This window comes from Chiloscyllium plagiosum, unplaced genomic scaffold (genome assembly GCF_037043375.1).
Source record: "Chiloscyllium plagiosum isolate Xiang-an unplaced genomic scaffold, Cpla_swu_hap1 HiC_scaffold_232, whole genome shotgun sequence".
In the NCBI taxonomy this organism is placed as follows: domain Eukaryota; kingdom Metazoa; phylum Chordata; class Chondrichthyes; order Orectolobiformes; family Hemiscylliidae; genus Chiloscyllium; species Chiloscyllium plagiosum.
Genome location: NW_028270371.1, coordinates 99,890 through 122,500, shown reverse-complemented (window position 1 = coordinate 122,500; position 22,611 = coordinate 99,890). Strand labels below are relative to the sequence as shown.

Sequence of the window (22,611 nt, the reverse complement as noted above, 5' to 3'; positions counted from 1 at the left end):
AAGGCCGCGTAGAGAGAGAGAGAGAGAGCGGGGACCGGGGGTAGGGGGGGGTGCAGAAGATGTCGACCTCCGCGCGGACGGTGGGAGAGGAGGATGAAGACGGCGAGACCGCAGAGAGAGGGCGGAGGAGGAAGAGGAAGCTGGCAGCCCACCCGGGCCTGGCACCGCTCCGATGCCCCGACTGTGGGCGCCGTTTCGCCCGGGCCTGGCCTTTCTACCGCCACCGCGCCCGGCACCCGCCCCGCACCCCCTTCATCTGCTCCCGCTGCGGCCGGGTCTTCGGCTATTTCCGGGTGCTGGCCGGGCACCGCTGCGGGGAGGACGGGACGGTTTCGGCTTCGTCCGCCGGACCCGCGGGGCCCCCCTCGCCGGGAGAGGAGGAGGAGGAGGAGGAGGAGGGGGAGGGGGAGGACGAGAGCCGGCCCTACCGCTGCCCGCTGTGCCCCGAGCGTTTCGCCAGCCCCTGGCGCCTCCAGAGGCACCGCTGCGGGGAGGACGGGACGGTTTCGACTTCGTCCGCCGGACCCGCGGAGCCCCCCTCGCCGGGGGAGGAGGAGGACGAGAGCCGGCCCTACCGCTGCCCGCTGTGCCCCAAGCGTTTCGCCACCCCCTGGTACCTCCAGAAGCACCGGCGGCGCCACGAGCGGCCCCCGGCCTTCGTCTGCCCCGACTGCGGGCGGGCCTTCAAGGAGCGCTACGAGCTGGCGCGCCACCGGCTGATCCACGATCCCCGGCGCCCGCACCGGTGCCCGCTCTGCCTCCAGCGCTTCGGCCGGCCGGAGGGGCTGGCCTGCCACCTCCGGGCCCGCCACGGCCCGCCCCGGCGCCGGCCCTTCCGCTGCGGCGTCTGCGGCAAGGCCTACAGCCGCTCGGCCCACCTGCTGCGCCACGCCTACGGGCACACCGGCGAGCGGCCCTACCCCTGCGGGGAGTGCGGCAAGGCCTTCCGGGACCCGGGCACCCTGCGGCGGCACCGGCGGCTGCACCAGCGGGGCGCCGGCGCCCCCCCCCGGCCCCCGGAGGCCCCGGCCGCCGTCGAGTCGGCGCCGCTTCCAGGCCCGAGGGACGCCGGGACGCCAGACGCGCCCCGGGCCCCGCCGCCGCCCCCGGGGATCAAGTGCGCCGTCTGCGGCAAGCCGTTTGCCGACGAGGGGGCGCTGGCCCGTCACCACCTCCAGGGGCACGCCGGGCAGGGCCCCTTCGCCTGCGCCCGCTGCCGGCGGGTCTTCGCCCGCTCGGGCGAGCTGCAGGCCCACCTGGCCTCGCACGGGCGGCCGGCGCCCGGCTACGCCTGCGGCGAGTGCGGGCGCCGCTACAGCCGGGCCTCCCACCTCCTGCGGCACCAGCGCAGCCACACCGGCGAGCGGCCCTACCCGTGCCCGGCCTGCGGCAAGGGCTTCGTCAACTCCTACGAGCTGCTGCGCCACCAGCTCACCCACACCGACGCCGCGCCCCACCCGTGCCCGCGGTGCGACAAGTCCTTCAAGCGCCCGCACTACCTGGCGCAGCACCTGCGCACCCACTCCCAGGAGACCCCCTACGCCTGCCCCTCCTGTGGCAAGGCCTTCAAGACGGCCTCCTACCTCCTGAAGCACCAGGGGCGCCACCAGCCCGACCCGCCCCGTCACCGGTGCCCGGAGTGCGGCAAGGCCTTCCGCTACCCCTACGAGCTGGCCCGCCACGCCCGCTCCCACTCCGACCGGGCGCCCTACCCCTGCCCGGACTGCCCGCGGGCCTTCAAGAGCAGCCGCGACCTGGACCAGCACGCCCGCCTCCACACCGGCGAGCGGCCCTACGTGTGCGGGGCCTGCGGCAAAGGCTTCACCCGCTCCTCCATGCTGGGCCGGCACCGCCGCACGCACAGCCCGCTGCGCCCCCACGCCTGCCCGGACTGCGGCCGCTGCTTCAAGGCGCCCGCCGGGCTGCGGGGGCACCGCCGCAGGAACTGTCGGGGCGGGGGAGGGGCCGCCGGCCAGCCGGGCCCCTCGCCAACCCAATATCCGCCAACAACGCCAACCCAACACCCATCGTCAACCCAACACCCATCGTCAACCCAACTCCCGACGCCAACCCAATATCCGACGCCGACCCAACTCCCGACGCCAACTCATTATCCAACAACACCAACCCAACACCCATCGCCAACCCAATATCCGCCAACAACGCCAACCCAACACCCATCGTCAACCCAATATCCGCCAACAACGCCAACCCAACACCCATCGCCAACCCAATATCCGCCAACAACGCCAACTCAACTCCCATCGTCAACCCAATATCCGCCAACAACGCCAACCCAACACCCATCGCCAACCCAGTATCCAACAACGCCAACCCAACACCCATCGCCAACCCAGTATCCACCAACGCCAACCCAACACCCATCGCCAACCCAGTATCCACCAACGCCAACCCAACTCACATCGCCAACCCAGTATCCAACAGCGCCAACCCAACACCCATCGCCAACCCAGTATCCACCAACGCCAACCCAACTCACATCGCCAACCCAATATCCAACAGCGCCAACCCAACACCCATCGCCAACCCAGTATCCACCAACGCCAACCCAACTCACATCGCCAACCCAGTATCCAACAGCGCCAACCCAATATCCATCGCCAGCCCAATATCTGCCAACAATGACAACCCAACACCCATCGTGTACCCAACATCCATCGTCCACCCACTATTCACCGAACCAACACCCATCGCCCACTCCAAATCAGTCAATGACCCAACACCCAACGCCAACCCAGCACCCATCGTCCACCCAATATCCATCAACGATCCAATATTCACCAACCCAACACCCATCGCCCACTCAAAATCAGTCAATGACCCAACACCCATCGCCAACGACCCAATATTCGTCAACCCAAGACCCATCGCCCCTTGAACCCCGGTCGCCCCACAAGAGACGGGGGTCCCCGGAGCCAGCGCCAAGTGACCCGTGGGCGCGAAGTGACACAGAGCCCCGGGCGCCTGTCCCCCTCCCGTACGACTGCTCCCTCTGCCGTCGCTCCTTCCCCCAGCTGGTGGCGCTGCTGAGGCACCGGTGCCCGCTGCCGCCCCCTGGGGGCGAAGGGGGAACGGCGCCCGCCTTCCGGTGCCCCCACTGCCCCCAGGCCTTCGCCCGGGCCCTGGAGCTGGCCTGTCACCTGCCACTCCACGCTGGGGAGCCCACCCTGCGCTGCCCGCGCTGAGCCCCTCCCTACCAGGGCGAGGTGGGGGAGGGGAGGCTGGGTCCTCCAATGTCCCCAACACACCTCTCCCTCCCTCCCCACCTCCCGAAACGTTTCTAGCACGCCCCCAACCCCCCACATTCTCGACTTCCATCCCCTTCCCCCCTTACCCCTCGTTCCCTCTCTCTCTTTCTCTCCCCCTCTCTGTCTTTCTTTCCCTCCCTCCCTCCCTCCCTCTCTTTCTTTCGTTCCCCCTCTCCTTCTCTCTCTCTCGTTCCCCCCTCCCTCCCTGTCTCGTTCCCCCCCCTCTCTCCGCCTTTCTCTCTCTCCCCTTCCCTCCCCCTCCCTCCCCTCCTTCCCCCTCTCCCTACCCCACTCTCTCTCTCCCCCTCCTCCTCCCTCCCTCCCTCCCCCATTGCGATGATGACCTCTTGCTGTGTAAAATATCGATGTCAACTTGACCCTTTGCTGTACAAACGCTTAGTCTCTGAATAAAGCCTGTCACTGACTCCTCCATGCCTCCTCTCGTTTCTCATTCGCTTTGACATCGGTGTGCATCACAGTTCCTCCTGTCCCTGTGTGTAACGGGCTGGAGAGGGAGGGGCTGAATGGCCTCCTGTTCCTGTGTGTAACAGGCTGGAGGAGGCAGGGACTGAATGGCCTCTTGTCCCTGTGTGTAACAGGCTGGAGGGCGGAGGGAGGGGCTGAATGGCCTCCTGTTCCTGTGTGTAACAGGCTGGAGGAGGCAGGGACTGAATGGCCTCCTGTTCCTGTGTGTAACAGGCTGGAGGGCGGAGGGAGGGGCTGAATGGCCTCCTGTCCCTGTGTGTAACAGGCTGGAGGGGGGAGGGAGGGGCTGAATGGCCTCCTGTCAGGTGGGTTAGTGAGATAGGGAGAGAGGGAGTGTGGGCCTGGATTATGGAGCTCAAGGCCTAGAGTATATCCATCTCCCTCCGACAGTACGGCACTCCCTCAGTACTGGGAACCGGGAGGGAGGGAGTGTGGGCCTGGATTATGGAGCTCAAGGCCTAGAGTATATCCATCTCCCTCCGACAGTGCGGCCATCCCTCAGTACTGGGCATCGGGAGGGAGGGAGGGAGTGTGGGCCTGGATTATGGAGCTCAAGGCCTAGAGTATATCCATCTCCCCCTGACAGTGCGGCCCTCCCTCAGTACTGGGCACCGGGAGGGAGGGAGGGAGGTAGTGTGGGCCTGGATTATGGTGCTCAAGGCCGACAGTATATCCATCTCCCTCTGACAGTGTGGCACTCCCTCAGTACTGGGCACCGGGAGGGAGGGAGGGACGGAGGGAGTGTGGGCCTGGATTATGGAGCTCAAGGCCTAGAGTATATCCATGTCCCTCCGACAGTGCGGCCCTCCCTCAGTACTGGGCACCGGGAGGGAGGGAGTGTGGGCCTGGATTATGGAGCTCAAGGCCTAGAGTATATCCATCTCCCTCCGACAGTGCGGCACTCCCTCAGTACTGGGCACCGGGAGGGAGGGAGGGAGTGTGGGCCTGGATTATGGAGCTCAAGGCCTAGAGTATATCCATGTCCCTCCGACAGTGCGGCCCTCCCTCAGTAATGGGCACCGGGAGGGAGGGAGGGAGTGTGGGCCTGGATTATGGAGCTCAAGGCCTAGAGTATATCCATCTCCCTCCGACAGTGCGGCACTCCCTCAGTACTGGGCACCGGGAGGGAGGGAGTGTGGGCCTGGATTATGGAGCTCAAGTCCTAGAGTATATCCACCTCCCTCCGACAGTGCGGCACTCCCTCAGTACTGGGCACAGGGGGGGGGAGGGAGGGTGGGCCTGGATTATGGAGCTCAAGGCCTAGAGTATATCCATCTCCCTCCGACAGTGCGGCACTCCCTCAGTACTGGGCACCGGGAGGGAGGGAGTGTGGGCCTGGATTATGGAGCTCAAGGCCTAGAGTATATCCATCTCCCACCGACAGTGCGGCACTCCCTCAGTACTGGGCACCGGGAGGGAGTGAGGGAGTGTGGGCCTGAATTATGGAGCTCAAGGCATAGAGTATATCCATCTCCCTCCGACAGTGCGGCGCTCCCTCAGTACTGGGCACCGGGAGGGAGGGTGGGAGGGAGTGTGGGCCTGGATTATGGAGCTCTAGTCCGAGAGGATATCCATCTCCCTCCGACAGTACGGCACTCCCTCAGTACTGGGCACCGGGAGGGAGGGAGTGTGGGCCTGGATTATGGAGCTCAAGGCCTAGAGTATATCCATCTCCCTCCGACAGTGCGGCCCTCCCTCAGTACTGGGCACCGGGGGGGAGGGAGGGAGGGAGTGTGGGCCTGGATTATGGAGCTCAAGGCCTAGAGTATATCCATGTCCCTCCGACAGTGCGGCCCTCCCTCAGTAATGGGCACCGGGAGGGAGGGAGGGAGTGTGGGCCTGGATTATGGAGCTCAAGGCCTAGAGTATATCCATCTCCCTCCGACAGTGCGGCACTCCCTCAGTACTGGGCACCGGGAGGGAGGGAGTGTGGGCCTGGATTATGGAGCTCAAGTCCTAGAGTATATCCACCTCCCTCCGACAGTGCGGCACTCCCTCAGTACTGGGCACCGGGGGGGAGGGAGGGTGGGCCTGGATTATGGAGCTCAAGGCCTAGAGTATATCCATCTCCCTCCGACAGTGCGGCACTCCCTCAGTACTGGGCACCGGGAGGGAGGGAGTGTGGGCCTGGATTATGGAGCTCAAGGCCTAGAGTATATCCATCTCCCTCCGACAGTGCGGCCCTCCCTCAGTACTGAGCACCGGGAGGGAGTGTGGGCCTGGATTATGGAGCTCAAGGCCTAGAGTATATCTATCTCCCTCCGACAGTGCGGCCCTCCCTCAGTACTGGGCACCGGGAGGGAGGGAGGGAGGGAGTGTGGGCCTGGATTATGGAGCTCTAGTCCTAGAGTATATCCATCTCCCTCCGACAGTGCGGCCCTCCCTCAGTACTGGGCACCGGGAGGGAGGGAGTGTCTCTCTCTCTCTCTCTCTCTCTGGTTATCCTGAAACTCAGGCCGTCGTTCCCTCCTTTCTCTGCTCCACCCTTTCCCGTTCCCATCAGCCTGTGCCAGGGCCAGGGAACCTGTCGGTCTGGTTCTGCAGGACTCTCTGATCAGAGTTCAGTCCCTGAGGGAGTGCCCGCTCAGTCTCTGAGCTGTTGCAGGGCCTGCACATGGTCTCTCCTGAAGAGACCGTGGCAGGGAGAGCGCTGGGGAGAGGCAGAGAGAGAGACGCGTAGGGAAACAGAGAGTGAGGGAGAGAGAGAGTGAGACGCGTAAGGAAACTGAGAGACTGAGGGAGGGAGGGAGAGAGCGGGAAAGAGACACGGAGAGAGAGAGAGACGTGTAGAGAGACAGAGAGTGGGCGAGAGAGAGAGACAGGGAAAGACGCAGGGAGAGAGACAGAAAAACCGAGTGAGACACAGCAGGGAGAGAGAGAAAAACTGAGGGAGAGAGCGACAGAGGGAGAGAGAGGGAGACAGACAGAGGGAGAGAGAGGGAGACAGACAGAGGGAGAGAGGGAGACAGACAGAGGGAGAGACAGAGGGAGAGAGAAACAGAGGGAGAGAGAGGGAGAGAGAAACAGAGGGAGAGAGAGACAGGGAGGGAAAGAGACAGACAGAGGGAGAGACAGACAGACAGAGGGAGAGAGAGGGAGACAGACAGAGGGAGAGAGAGACAGACAGACAGAGAGAGAGAGACAGACAGACAGAGGGAGAGAGAGGGAGACAGACAGAGGGAGAGAGGGAGTAAGACAGAGAGAGTGAGAGAGAGACAGACAGAGGGAGTGAGAGAGAGACAGACAGAGGGAGAGAGAGGGAGAGAGAGGGAGACAGACAGAGGGAGAGAGAGAGACAGACAGAGGGAGAGAGAGAGAGACAGACAGAGGGAGAGGGAGACAGACAGAGGGAGAGGGAGACAGACAGAGGGAGAGAGAGAGAGACAGACAGAGGGAGAGAGAGACAGATAGAGGGAGAGAGAGGGAGACAGACAGAGGGAGAAAGAGGGAGACAGACAGAGAGAGAGAGAGGGAGTTATTAACAAGAGTTCGAGGAAGTGAGGGAGAGAGAGTCAAAGGGACAGAAGATTGGAGAGTGATAAAGGGCCATATATCCAGAGAGAGAGTGAGCGACAGGCAGAGCAGGAGAGTGAGAGAGAGAGTGAATGTGAGATAGCGAGTGTGAGTGAGAGGGACAGAGAAAGAACTGAGAGGCAAAGAGGGAGGGACCAGGTGCGGGAGGGAGGGGGAAAGAGGGAGGGAGGGAGGGGAGATGGGCGTGAAGAGAGAGTGAGCGGGAAGGGGAGAGAGTGGGGAGGGGAGGAGAGATAGAGAGCGCAGCCGGAGGAGAGAGAGAGAGAGAGAGAGAGAGAGTGAGTGTGTGGCAGGAGGGATAGAGTGCGCAGCCAGGGGGAGGGGAGAGGGTGAGTGAGGCGGAGGGGCGAGGATGGGTGTAGGGGGACTGAGCCGGTGCCCCTACGCCCTGGGCCTGGCGCTCTGCCTGGATGTGGTGGGCCTGCTCTCGCTTCTGGTCGGGGTGTTCGGCAAACTGCAGCGGGGGGGCCGAGACTACGGGGACCTGCTCATCTACAGCGGCGCCATCGTCCTCTTCCTCAGCCTTATTGGCTGGGTCTTCTGGTACACCGGCAACATCGAGATCTCCTGGCGCGAGCTGAGCACGGACTACGCGCCCGCCGAAGCCCGCCTGCACCGCCTGGTCCGCACGCTCTCGCGACGTCTCTCCAGGCGGAGCAGCTGGCCCCACTGGGGGAGGGCACAGGAAAGAGGGACGAAGGGCGTGGGCGGGGACGCTCTCGGGGAGGAGCCCTGAGATGCTCGGGAAGGTCAGCGAATGCTTTTTTTCCACCCCCCCCAGATCTCGAAACCTTCCCCTTTTTGTTTTGCACGTTCTGCATTCGCATATACACGGCCTCATCCCAACTTGCGCCAAACGCAGTCAGAGCGGGGCCGGGTCACAAACCGGTGAGTGGGGAGCGCAAGGGAGGATTTTTCGAGGGAGGGCGGGCGGGCCTCGCTACCATCCCCACCCCGCCGACGGGGATCGCGGAAGGGGGGAGGGGTTCCCGGAGGGGCGTGAGGATGACGCGACGGAGATAGGGTTTGGAACAGGAGGGTGAGGGAGATAGGGAGGGATTGGAACAGGAGGGTGAGGGAGATAGGGAGGGAGGGATTGGAACAGGAGGGTGAGGAGTGTAGGAGGGTGAGGGAGATAGGGAGGGAGGGATTGGAACAGGAGGGTGAGGAGTGTAGGAGGTGAGGGAGATAGGGAGGGAGGGATTGGAACAGGAGGGTGAGGGGTGTAGGAGGTGAGGGAGATAGGGAGGGAGGGATTGGAACAGGAGGGTGAGGGGTGTAGGAGGGTGAGGGAGATAGGGAGGGAGGGATTGGAACAGGAGGGTGAGGAGTGTAGGAGGGTGAGGGAGATAGGGAGGGAGGGATTGGAACAGGAGGGTGAGGAGTGTAGGAGGGTGAGGGAGATAGGGAGGGAGGGATTGGAACAGGAGGGTGAGGAGTGTAGGAGGGTGAGGGAGATAGGGAGGGATGGATTGGAACAGGAGGGTGAGGAGTGTAGGAGGGTGAGGGAGATAGGGAGGGATGGATTGGAACAGGAGGGTGAGGAGTGTAGGAGGGTGAGGGAGATAGGGAGGGAGGGATTGGAACAGGAGGGTGAGGAGTGTAGGAGGGTGAGGGAGATAGGGAGGGAGGGATTGGAACAGGAGGGTGAGGAGTGTAGGAGGGTGAGGGAGATAGGGAGGGAGGGATTGGAACAGGAGGGTGAGGAGCGTAGGAGGGTGAGGGAGATAGGGAGGGAGGGATTGGAACAGGAGGGTGAGGAGCGTAGGAGGGTGAGGGAGATAGGGAGGGAGGGATTGGAACAGGAGGGTGAGGAGTGTAGGAGGGTGAGGGAGATAGGGAGGGAGGGATTGGAACAGGAAGGTGAGGAGTGTAGGAGGGTGAGGGAGCTAGGGAGGGAGGGATTGGAACAGTAGGGTGAGGAGTGTAGGAGGGTGAGGGAGATAGGGAGGGAGGGATTGGAACAGGAGGGTGAGGAGTGTAGGAGGGTGAGGGAGATAGGGAGGGAGGGATTGGAACAGGAGGGTGAGGAGTGTAGGAGGGTGAGGGAGATAGGGAGGGAGGGATTGGAACAGGAGGGTGAGGAGTGTAGGAGGGTGAGGGAAATAGGGAGGGAGGGATTGGAACAGGAGGGTGAGGTGTGTAGGAGGGTGAGGGAGATAGGGAGGGAGAGATTGGAACAGGAGGGTGAGGGGTGTAGGAGGGTGAGGGAGATAGGGAGGGAGGGATTGGAACAGGAGGGTGAGGAGTGTAGGAGGGTGAGGGAGATAGGGAGGGAGGGATAGAGAGATCCCGCCCCTTCTCCATTCCCTCCGTCTCTGGGTTAGTGGGGGGGGGGGGTTGGGACTAAGCCGCCATCTTGAATCGTTGGCCATTACCCTCCTCCCTCCCTCCAGTGTCGTTGAGGGTGCGAGGGCAAGAGGGGGAGGGTGGTGGGGCACCCCTCCCCCCAACGTCATATCGACCCACCTCCAACCCTCCTCCCAATCCCTCCTCCCGACTCACACCTCTGTTTTTCTGTCCGCAGGTGCACTTGCGTAGCCTCCCGTGCGAGGCTGGGTCCGAATCTCGCCTCTGGACCTCCCCGTGGACCTTTGCCTCAACCCCCCCCCACCCCCGGTCCTCAAAACCCTCCCCCTCCTCCTCCTCATCGCCCCCGTCCCTACCATCAGATAATCCTATGTCAACAGTCACGCTGCAGTGGCACTCTCTGGCCACCGGGGGGGTGAGATCTCCTGGAAAGGGGAGGTGTGCGTGTTTTTTTTTCTTTGGGGGAGAGCGTGGGGGAGGGGCGGTGAGGGCTTCCCTGGAGACGGCCGCGGAGGGGGGGCTTTTCGCTCCTGGTGTCGTTCTTGGGGTCAGGGGTGCATGGAGCCGCGAAGGGTGGAGCCCCCACCCCTTTGGGGAATATCCCCCCCCCACCCTTCAATTCCGGTCTCTCCCCGACCCAGTCGGGAAAGGCTTCGGGAAGTGGTGGCATCGGAGCTACAGGGAGCGGTTGGGATAGACCAGGGGCTCTTTTCCTTGGAGCGTCGGAAGCCGAGGGGGTGACCTTACCGCGGCTTATAAAATCACGAGGTGGGTGGGGGAAGACAAGGTCTTCCCCCACCCATCCACACCCAAAGGGTCGAGGGAGTCCAGATCTAGAGGGGGCGTAGGGGAGAGGGCGTGTGGGGGGCAACTGTTTTCCCACAGAGGGCGGTGCATGTGTGGGGCGAGCTGCCAGAGCAAGTGGCAGGAGCCTGGTATATTCCCTACCCTGGACCCGAGGCTGGGCGTACTCAGTCCACAGTGATCTCTTCAGGGTTTCGTCCTGGCGTGTTGTGGGTTCGGAGTGACGTGAAGGTCATCAACTAGACTGGAACTGCTCAGATATCAGCTCCACGGAGGCTCGAGACTGCTGCGTTTGAATAGACACAGCTCTCGGCAAGCTCTTCAGGGTTTTATCCCAACGTTTCTTAGTTCGGGACTGATAAGAATTTGTCGCTCCGAATCAATTGGACCTTCTTGCCTGGAATCGGAAGGCTGCTGAGCGTTGGTGTTCTGAATGTCCAGTAAGCTCTTCAGGGTTTTGCCCCAGCGTGTCTTGGTTTGGGACTGACATAACGTCTTCACTGCAAGGTATTTCAACTAAGTTTGGAACTGCTCAGATATTATTTTCATGGAGCCACGCTGCATTTGAATATACACAGTTCCCGGTAAGCTCTTCAGGATTCAATCCCAACATTTCTTCCTCCAGAACTGACACACACTCTTCACTCCAAGTTAATCGAATAGATTGGACCTATGGCCATCTTCTTGGAGCTATGAGACCTGCTGGGCTCAGTTCTAAGTGACCTCTCCAGGGTTTCATCCCAACGTCTCTGAGGCGGGAATTCGCCCCTCCGGGGCCATCGACGCCGCAGGTGTCGCGGAGCGGCGAGGCTTGCCGAGCTGGAACAGATGCGGTCCTGAGTGAGCCCTCCAGGGTCTCGTCCCAACACCTCTTCGTCCAGGACCAGCTTCGCCGCCGGCCAAACCCCCCAGAAAATCTGACCTCGCCACCTAATCCGTGAACGTACGAGGGGAAGAGAGGGCTCCAAATTTCGCTCTTTTTAAAGAAACCAGCATCCTTAATTCTACGAGTGAACATTAAATGGCAATTATTCACAACTCGAACGCCGCCCCCCCCACCCCATTTTCTACTAACTGATTGTTATCCTTAATAACCATGTACTGTTCCAATAAAACACTTATTAAAAGTTACGTCGACTTAATTTCGAAACCACTCTGAGGCTCTGGTGAACTGCTCCTTTCGGCTCTGGATCACCCTGGGACGTCTTCTGTCTTTTAACTGCACCACGTTTCCTACGAGAAAAGGTGCCTTCGATAAATGTTTTTTGAATGTCTCCGTCTCTCTGTCTCTCTCTCTCTCTGTATCCCTCTCTCCTTCTCTCTCTCTCTCTCTCTCCACTTTCTTTACTTCTCTCTCTCTACTCCCTCTCTGTCTCTCTCTTTCTCTCCGTCTCTCTCTCTCCGTCTCTCTCTCTCCGTCTCTCCCTCTACGTCTCTCTATCTCTGTGTCTCTGACTTCTCTCTCCCCTTCTCTCTGTTTGTCTATCTCTCTCTCTGTCTCTCCCACTCTCTGTCTCTCTCTCTCTCTCTCTGTCTCACACTCTATCTCGCTCTCTCTCTCTCTGTGTTGCTCTCTCTCTCTTACTATCTCTTTGACTCTCTCTCTGTTACGATCTCTCTGACTCTCTCTCTCTGTTACCATCTCTCTGACTCTCTCTCTCTCTGTTACTACCTGTCTGACTCTCTCTCTCTCTGTTACTATCTCTCTGACTCTCTCTCTCTGTTACTATCTCTCTGTCTCTCTCTATGTTACTATCTCTCTGACTCTCTCTCTCTGTTACTATCTCTCTGACTCTCTCTCTCTGTTACTATCTCTCTGTCTCTCTCTATGTTACTATCTCTCTGACTCTCTCTCTCTGTTAGTATCTCTCTGACTCTCTCTCTCTCTGTTACTATCTCTCTGACTCTCTCTCTCTCTGTTACTATCTCTCTGACTCTCTCTCTGTTACTATCTCTCTGACTCTCTCTCTCTGTTACTATCTCTCTGTCTCTCTCTCTGTTACTATCTCTCTGACTCTCTCTCTCTGTTACTATCTCTCTGACTCTCTCTGTTACTATCTCTCTGTCTCTCTCTGTTACTATCTCTCTGACTCTCTCTCTCTGTTACTATCTCTCTGTCTCTCTCTCTCTCTGTTACTATCTCTCTGACTCTGTTACTATCTCTCTGACTCTCTCTCTCTCTGTTACTATCTCACTGACTCTCTCTCTGTTACTATCTCTCTGACTCTCCCTGTCTCTCTCTGTTACTATCTCTCTGACGCTCTCTCTGTGACTATCTCTGACTCTCTCTCTCTGTTACTATCTCTCTGACTGTCTCTCTCTGTTACTATCTCTCTGACTGTCTCTCTCTGTTACCATCTCTCTGACTCTCTCTCTCTGTTACTATCTATCTGACTCTCTCTCTCTGTTACTATCTCTCTGTCTCTCTCTATGTTACTATCTCTCTGACTCTCTCTCTCTGTTAGTATCTCTCTGACTCTCTCTCTGTTACTATCTCTCTGACTCTCTCTCTCTCTGTTACTATCTATCTGACTCTCTCTCTCTGTTACTATCTCTCTGTCTCTCTCTCTGTTACTATCTCTCTGACTCTCTCTCTCTGTTACTATCTCTCTGACTCTCTCTCTGTTACTATCTCTATGTCTCTCTGTTACTATCTCTCTGACTCTCTCTGTTACTATCTCTCTGTCTCTCTCTGTTACTATCTCTCTGTCTCTCTCTCTGTTACTATCTCTCTGTCTCTCTCTGTTACTATCTCTCTGACTCTCTCTCTCTGTTACTATCTCTCTGTCTCTCTCTCTCTGTTACTATCTCTCTGACTCTCTCTGTTACTATCTCTCTGACTCTCTCTCTCTCTGTTACTATCTCACTGACTCTCTCTCTGTTACTATCTCTCTAACTCTCCCTGTCTCTCTCTGTTACTATCTCTCTGACGCTCTCTCTGTTACTATCTCTCTGTCTCTCTCTCAGTGACTATCTCTCTGACTCTCTCTCTCTGTTACTATCTCTCTGTCTCTCTCTGTTACCATCTCTCTGACTCTCTCTCTCTGTTACTATCTATCTGACTCTCTCTCTCTGTTACTATCTCTCCGTCCCTCTCTATGTTACTATCTCTCTGACTCTCTCTCTCTGTTAGTATCTCTCTGACTCTCTCTCTGTTACTATCTCTCTGACTCTCTCTCTCTGTTAGTATCTCTCTGACTCTCTCTCTGTTACTATCTCTCTGACTCTCTCTCTCTCTGTTACTATCTATCTGACTCTCTCTCTTTGTTACTATCTCTCTGTCTCTCTCTCTGTTACTATCTCTCTGACTCTCTCTCTGTTACTATCTCTCTGACTCTCTCTCTGTTACTATCTCTCTGACTCTCTCTGTTACTATCTCTCTGACTCTCTCTCTCTCTGTTACTATCTCTCTGTCTCTCTCTGTTACTATCTCTCTGACTCTCTCTGTTACTATCTCTCTGTCTCTCTCTGTTACTATCTCTCTGTCTCTCTCTCTGTTACTATCTCTATGTCTCTCTCTGTTACTATCTCTCTGACTCTCTCTGTTACTATCTCTCTGTCTCTCTCTGTTACTATCTCTCTGTCTCTCTCTCTGTTACTATCTCTCTGACTCTCTCTGTTACTATCTCTCTGACTCTCTCTCTCTCTGTTACTATCTCTCTGACTCTCTCTCTGTTACTATCTCACTGACTCTCTCTCTGTTACTATCTCTCTGACTCTCTCTGTTACTATCTCTCTGACTCTCCCTGTCTCTCTCTGTTACTATCTCTCTGACTCTCTCTCTCTGTTACTATCTCTCTGTCTCTCTCTCTGTGACTATCTCTCTGACTCTCTCTCTCTGTTACTATCTCTCTGACTGTCTCTCTCTGTTACTATCTCTCTGACTGTCTCTCTCTGTTACTATCTTTCTGACTGTCTCTCTCTGTTACCATCTCTCTGACTCTCTCTCTCTGTTACTATCTCTCTGACTCTCTATCTGTGTTACTATCTCTCTGTCTCTCTCTCTGTTACTATCTCTCTGACTCTCTCTCTGTTACTATCTCTGTGACTCGCTCTCTGTTACTATCTCTCTGACTCTCTCTCACTCTTACTATCTCTCTGACTCACTCTCTCTGTTACTATCTCTCTGACTCTCTCTCTGTTACTAACTCTCTGACTCTCTCTCTCTGTTACTATCTCTCTGACTCTCTCTCTCTGTTACTATCTCTCTGACTCTCTATGTTACTATCTCTCTGACTCTCTCTCTCTCTCTGTTACTATCTCTCTGACTCTCTCTCTCTCTGTTACTATCTATCTGACTCTCTCTCTCTGTTACTATCTCTCTGTCTCTCTCTCTGTTACTGTCTCTCTGACTCTCTCTCTCTGTTACTATCTCTCTGACTCTCTCTGTTACTATCTCTCTGTCTCTCTCTGTTACTATCTCTCTGACTCTCTCTGTTACTATCTCTCTGTCTCTCTCTCTCTCTGTTACTATCTCTCTGACTCTCTGTTACTATCTCTCTGACTCTCTCTCTCTCTGTTACTATCTCACTGACTCTCTCTCTGTTACTATCTCTCTGACTCTCCCTGTCTCTCTCTGTTACTATCTCTCTGACGCTCTCTCTGTTACTATCTCTCTGTCTCTCTCTCTGTGACTATCTCTGACTCTCTCTCTCTGTTACTATCTCTCTGACTGTCTCTCTCTGTTACTATCTCTCTGACTGTCTCTCTCTGTTACCATCTCTCTGACTCTCTCTCTCTGTTACTATCTATCTGACTCTCTCTCTCTGTTACTATCTCTCTGTCTCTCTCTATGTTACTATCTCTCTGACTCTCTCTCTCTGTTAGTATCTCTCTGACTCTCTCTCTGTTACTATCTCTCTGACTCTCTCTCTCTCTGTTACTATGTATCTGAGTCTCTCTCTCTGTTACTATCTCTCTGTCTCTCTCTCTGTTACTATCTCTCTGACTCTCTCTCTCTGTTACTATCTCTCTGACTCTCTCTCTGTTACTATCTCTATGTCTCTCTGTTACTATCTCTCTGACTCTCTCTGTTACTATCTCTCTGTCTCTCTCTGTTACTATCTCTCTGTCTCTCTCTCTCTGTTACTATCTCTCTGTCTCTCTCTGTTACTATCTCTCTGACTCTCTCTCTCTGTTACTATCTCTCTGTCTCTCTCTCTCTGTTACTATCTCTCTGACTCTCTCTGTTACTATCTCTCTGACTCTCTCTCTCTGTTACTATCTCACTGACACTCTCTCTCTGTTACTATCTCTCTGACTCTCCCTGTCTCTCTCTGTTACTATCTCTCTGAAGCTCTCTCTGTTACTATCTCTCTGTCTCTCTCTCTGTGACTATCTCTCTGACTCTCTCTCTCTGTTACTATCTCTCTGACTGTCTCTCTCTGTTACCATCTCTCTGACTCTCTCTCTCTGTTACTATCTCTCTGACTCTCTATCTGTGTTACTATCTCTCTGACTCTCTCTCTCTGTTAGTATCTCTCTGACTCTCTCTCTGTTACTATCTCTCTGACTCTCTCTCTCTCTGTTACTATCTATCTGACTCTCTCTCTTTGTTACTATCTCTCTGTCTCTCTCTCTGTTACTATCTCTCTGACTCTCTCTCTGTTACTATCTCTCTGACTCTCTCTCTGTTACTATCTCTATGTCTCTCTCTGTTACTATCTCTCTGACTCTCTCTGTTACTATCTCTCTGTCTCTCTCTGTTACTATCTCTCTGTCTCTCTCTCTGTTACTATCTCTCTGACTCTCTCTGTTACTATCTCTCTGACTCTCTCTCTGTCTGTTACTATCTCTCTGACTCTCTCTCTTTTACTATCTCACTGACTCTCTCTCTGTTACTATCTCTCTGACGCTCTCTCTGTTACTATCTCTCTGACTCTCCCTGTCTCTGTCTGTTACTATCTCTCTGACTCTCTCTCTCTGTTACTATCTCTCTGTCTCTCTCTCTGTGACTATCTCTCTGACTCTCTCTCTCTGTTACTATCTCTCTGACTGTCTCTCTCTGTTACTATCTCTCTGACTGTCTCTCTCTGTTACTATCTTTCTGACTGTCTCTCTCTGTTACCATCTCTCTGACTCTCTCTCTCTGTTACATTCTCTCTGACTCTCTATCTGTGTTACTATCTCTCTGTCTCTCTCTCTGTTACTATCTCTCTGACTCTCTCTCTGTTACTATCTCTGTGACTCTCTCTCTGTTACTATCTCTCTGACTCTCTCTCTCTGTTACTATCTCTCTGACACTCTCTCTGTTACTATCTCTCTGACTCTCTCTGTTACTATCTCTCTGACTCTATCTCTCTGTTACTATCTCTGTTACTATATCTGACTCTCTCTCACTCTTACTATCTCTCTGACTCACTCTCTCTGTAACTATCTCTCTGACTCTCTCTCTGTTACTAACTCTCTGACTCTCTCTCTCTGTTACTATCTCTCTGACTCTCTCTCTCTGTTACTATCTCTCTGACTCTCTATGTTACTATCTCTCTGACTCTCTCTCTCTCTCTGTTACTATCTATGTGACTCTCTCTCTCTGTTACTATCTCTTTGTCTGTCTCTATGTTACTATCTCTCTGACTCTCTCTCTGTTACTATCTCTCTGACTCTCTCTCTCTGTTACTGTCTCTCTGACTCGCTCTCTCTCTGTTACTATCTCTCTGACTCTCTCTCTCTCTGTTACTATCTATGTGACTCTCTCTCTCTGTTACTATCTCTTTGTCTGTCTCTATGTTACTATCTCTCTGACTCTCTCTCTCTGTTACTATCTCTCTGACTCTCTCTCTCTGTTACTATCTCTCTGACTCTCTCTCTGTTACTATCTCTATGTCTCTCTGTTACTATCTCTCTGACTCTCTCTGTTACTATCTCTCTGTCTCTCTCTGTTACTATCTCTCTGTCTCTCTCTCTCTGTTACTATCTCTCTGTCTCTCTCTGTTACTATCTCTCTGACTCTCTCTCTCTGTTACTATCTCTCTGTCTCTCTCTCTCTGTTACTATCTCTCTGACTCTCTCTGTTACTATCTCTCTGACTCTCTCTCTCTCTGTTACTATCTCACTGACTCTCTCTCTGTTACTATCTCTCTGACTCTCCCTGTCTCTCTCTGTTACTATCTCTCTGACGCTCTCTCTGTTACTATCTCTCTGTCTCTCTCTCAGTGACTATCTCTCTGACTCTCTCTCTCTGTTACTATCTCTCTGTCTCTCTCTGTTACCATCTCTCTGACTCTCTCTCTCTGTTACTATCTATCTGACTCTCTCTCTCTGTTACTATCTCTCCGTCCCTCTCTATGTTACTATCTCTCTGACTCTCTCTCTCTGTTAGTATCTCTCTGACTCTCTCTCTGTTACTATCTCTCTGACTCTCTGTCTGTTACTATCTCTCTGACTCTCTCTCTCTCTGTTACTATCTCTCTGACTCTCTCTCTGTTACTATCTCTCTGACTCTCTCTCTGTTACTATCTCTCTGACTCTCTCTCTCTCTGTTACTATCTATCTGACTCTCTCTCTTTGTTACTATCTCTCTGTCTCTCTCTCTGTTACTATCTCTCTGACTCTCTCTCTGTTACTATCTCTCTGACTCTCTCTCTGTTACTATCTCTCTGACTCTCTCTGTTACTATCTCTCTGTCTCTCTCTGTTACTATCTCTCTGTCTCTCTCTCTGTTACTATCTCTCTGACTCTCTCTGTTACTATCTCTCTGACTCTCTCTCTCTCTGTTACTATCTCTCTGACTCTCTCTCTGTTACTATCTCACTGACTCTCTCTCTGTTACTAACTCTCTGACTCTCTCTCTCTGTTACTATCTCTCTGACTCTCTCTCTCTGTTACTATCTCTCTGACTCTCTATGTTACTATCTCTCTGACTCTCTCTCTCTCTCTGTTACTATCTCTCTGACTCTCTCTCTCTCTGTTACTATCTATCTGACTCTCTCTCTCTGTTACTATCTCTCTGTCTCTCTCTCTGTTACTGTCTCTCTGACTCTCTCTCTCTGTTACTATCTCTCTGACTCTCTCTGTTACTATCTCTCTGTCTCTCTCTGTTACTATCTCTCTGACTCTCTCTGTTACTATCTCTCTGTCTCTCTCTCTCTCTGTTACTATCTCTCTGACTCTCTGTTACTATCTCTCTGACTCTCTCTCTCTCTGTTACTATCTCACTGACTCTCTCTCTGTTACTATCTCTCTGACTCTCCCTGTCTCTCTCTGTTACTATCTCTCTGACGCTCTCTCTGTTACTATCTCTCTGTCTCTCTCTCTGTGACTATCTCTGACTCTCTCTCTCTGTTACTATCTCTCTGACTGTCTCTCTCTGTTACTATCTCTCTGACTGTCTCTCTCTGTTACCATCTCTCTGACTCTCTCTCTCTGTTACTATCTATCTGACTCTCTCTCTCTGTTACTATCTCTCTGTCTCTCTCTATGTTACTATCTCTCTGACTCTCTCTCTCTGTTAGTATCTCTCTGACTCTCTCTCTGTTACTATCTCTCTGACTCTCTCTCTCTCTGTTACTATGTATCTGAGTCTCTCTCTCTGTTACTATCTCTCTGTCTCTCTCTCTGTTACTATCTCTCTGACTCTCTCTCTCTGTTACTATCTCTCTGACTCTCTCTCTGTTACTATCTCTATGTCTCTCTGTTACTATCTCTCTGACTCTCTCTGTTACTATCTCTCTGTCTCTCTCTGTTACTATCTCTCTGTCTCTCTCTCTCTGTTACTATCTCTCTGTCTCTCTCTGTTACTATCTCTCTGACTCTCTCTCTCTGTTACTATCTCTCTGTCTCTCTCTCTCTGTTACTATCTCTCTGACTCTCTCTGTTACTATCTCTCTGACTCTCTCTCTCTGTTACTATCTCACTGACACTCTCTCTCTGTTACTATCTCTCTGACTCTCCCTGTCTCTCTCTGTTACTATCTCTCTGAAGCTCTCTCTGTTACTATCTCTCTGTCTCTCTCTCTGTGACTATCTCTCTGACTCTCTCTCTCTGTTACTATCTCTCTGACTGTCTCTCTCTGTTACCATCTCTCTGACTCTCTCTCTCTGTTACTATCTCTCTGACTCTCTATCTGTGTTACTATCTCTCTGACTCTCTCTCTCTGTTAGTATCTCTCTGACTCTCTCTCTGTTACTATCTCTCTGACTCTCTCTCTCTCTGTTACTATCTATCTGACTCTCTCTCTTTGTTACTATCTCTCTGTCTCTCTCTCTGTTACTATCTCTCTGACTCTCTCTCTGTTACTATCTCTCTGACTCTCTCTCTGTTACTATCTCTATGTCTCTCTCTGTTACTATCTCTCTGACTCTCTCTGTTACTATCTCTCTGTCTCTCTCTGTTACTATCTCTCTGTCTCTCTCTCTGTTACTATCTCTCTGACTCTCTCTGTTACTATCTCTCTGACTCTCTCTCTGTCTGTTACTATCTCTCTGACTCTCTCTCTTTTACTATCTCACTGACTCTCTCTCTGTTACTATCTCTCTGACTCTCTCTCTGTTACTATCTCTCTGACTCTCCCTGTCTCTGTCTGTTACTATCTCTCTGACTCTCTCTCTCTGTTACTATCTCTCTGTCTCTCTCTCTGTGACTATCTCTCTGACTCTCTCTCTCTGTTACTATCTCTCTGACTGTCTCTCTCTGTTACTATCTCTCTGACTGTCTCTCTCTGTTACTATCTTTCTGACTGTCTCTCTCTGTTACCATCTCTCTGACTCTCTCTCTCTGTTACATTCTCTCTGACTCTCTATCTGTGTTACTATCTCTCTGTCTCTCTCTCTGTTACTATCTCTCTGACTCTCTCTCTGTTACTATCTCTGTGACTCTCTCTCTGTTACTATCTCTCTGACTCTCTCTCTCTGTTACTATCTCTCTGACACTCTCTCTGTTACTATCTCTCTGACTCTCTCTGTTACTATCTCTCTGACTCTATCTCTCTGTTACTATCTCTGTTACTATATCTGACTCTCTCTCACTCTTACTATCTCTCTGACTCACTCTCTCTGTAACTATCTCTCTGACTCTCTCTCTGTTACTAACTCTCTGACTCTCTCTCTCTGTTACTATCTCTCTGACTCTCTCTCTCTCTCTGTTACTATCTATGTGACTCTCTCTCTCTGTTACTATCTCTTTGTCTGTCTCTATGTTACTATCTCTCTGACTCTCTCTCTGTTACTATCTCTCTGACTCTCTCTCTCTGTTACTGTCTCTCTGACTCGCTCTCTCTCTGTTACTATCTCTCTGACTCTCTCTCTCTCTGTTACTATCTATGTGACTCTCTCTCTCTGTTACTATCTCTTTGTCTGTCTCTATGTTACTATCTCTCTGACTCTCTCTCTCTGTTACTATCTCTCTGACTCTCTCTCTCTGTTACTATCTCTCTGACTCTCTCTCTGTTACTATCTCTATGTCTCTCTGTTACTATCTCTCTGACTCTCTCTGTTACTATCTCTCTGTCTCTCTCTGTTACTATCTCTCTGTCTCTCTCTCTCTGTTACTATCTCTCTGTCTCTCTCTGTTACTATCTCTCTGACTCTCTCTCTCTGTTACTATCTCTCTGTCTCTCTCTCTCTGTTACTATCTCTCTGACTCTCTCTGTTACTATCTCTCTGACTCTCTCTCTCTCTGTTACTATCTCACTGACTCTCTCTCTGTTACTATCTCTCTGACTCTCCCTGTCTCTCTCTGTTACTATCTCTCTGACGCTCTCTCTGTTACTATCTCTCTGACTCTCTCTCTCTCTGTTACTATCTCACTGACTCTCTCTCTGTTACTATCTCTCTGACTCTCCCTGTCTCTCTCTGTTACTATCTCTCTGACTCTCTCTCTCAGTGACTATCTCTCTGACTCTCTCTCTCTGTTACTATCTCTCTGTCTCTCTCTGTTACCATCTCTCTGACTCTCTCTCTCTGTTACTATCTATCTGACTCTCTCTCTCTGTTACTATCTCTCCGTCCCTCTCTATGTTACTATCTCTCTGACTCTCTCTCTCTGTTACTATCTCTCTGACTCTCTGTCTGTTACTATCTCTCTGACTCTCTCTCTCTCTGTTACTATCTCTCTGACTCTCTCTCTGTTACTATCTCTCTGACTCTCTCTCTGTTACTATCTCTCTGACTCTCTCTCTCTCTGTTACTATCTATCTGACTCTCTCTCTTTGTTACTATCTCTCTGTCTCTCTCTCTGTTACTATCTCTCTGACTCTCTCTCTGTTACTATCTCTCTGACTCTCTCTCTGTTACTATCTCTCTGACTCTCTCTGTTACTATCTCTCTGACTCTCTCTCTCTCTGTTACTATCTCTATGTCTCTCTCTGTTACTATCTCTCTGACTCTCTCTGTTACTATCTCTCTGTCTCTCTCTGTTACTATCTCTCTGTCTCTCTCTCTGTTACTATCTCTCTGACTCTCTCTGTTACTATCTCTCTGACTCTCTCTCTCTCTGTTACTATCTCTCTGACTCTCTCTCTGTTACTATCTCACTGACTCTCTCTCTGTTACTATCTCTCTGACTCTCTCTCTGTTACTATCTCTCTGACTCTCCCTGTCTCTCGCTGTTACTATCTCTCTGACTCTCTCTCTCTGTTACTATCTCTCTGTCTCTCTCTCTGTTACTATCTCTCTGACTGTCTCTCTCTGTTACTATCTCTCTGACTCTCTCTCTCTCTGTTACTATCTCTATGTCTCTCTCTGTTACTATCTCTCTGACTCTCTCTGTTACTATCTCTCTGTCTCTCTCTGTTACTATCTCTCTGTCTCTCTCTCTGTTACTATCTCTCTGACTCTCTCTGTTACTATCTCTCTGACTCTCTCTCTCTCTGTTACTATCTCTCTGACTCTCTCTCTGTGACTATCTCTCTGACTCTCTCTCTCTGTTACTATCTCTCTGACTGTCTCTCTCTGTTACTATCTCTCTGACTGTCTCTCTCTGTTACTATCTTTCTGACTGTCTCTCTCTGTTACCATCTCTCTGACTCTCTCTCTCTGTTACTATCTCTCTGACTCTCTATCTGTGTTACTATCTCTCTGTCTCTCTCTCTGTTACTATCTCTCTGACTCTCTCTCTGTTACTATCTCTGTGACTCTCTCTCTGTTACTATCTCTCTGACTCTCTCTCTCTGTTACTATCTCTCTGACACTCTCTCTGTTACTATCTCTCTGACTCTCTCTGTTACTATCTCTCTGACTCTATCTCTCTGTTACTATCTCTGTTACTATAT

The 22,611-nt window shown here is 52.7% G+C and overlaps 1 protein-coding gene across 1 annotated transcript in view; it reads left to right on the top strand.

Moving 5' to 3' along the window:
- Positions 1-3,346, top strand: part of LOC122545557 (uncharacterized) — a 123,095-nt gene extending 119,749 nt beyond the window's left edge. The window contains exon 2 of the mRNA XM_087985760.1: positions 1-3,346. This exon is cut by the window's left edge and continues 196 nt beyond it. Within this exon, the coding sequence (XP_087841886.1) occupies positions 60-3,206 (3,147 nt within the window). The 5' untranslated portion in view covers positions 1-59 and the 3' untranslated portion in view covers positions 3,207-3,346.
- Positions 3,347-22,611: the final 19,265 nt, after the last annotated feature.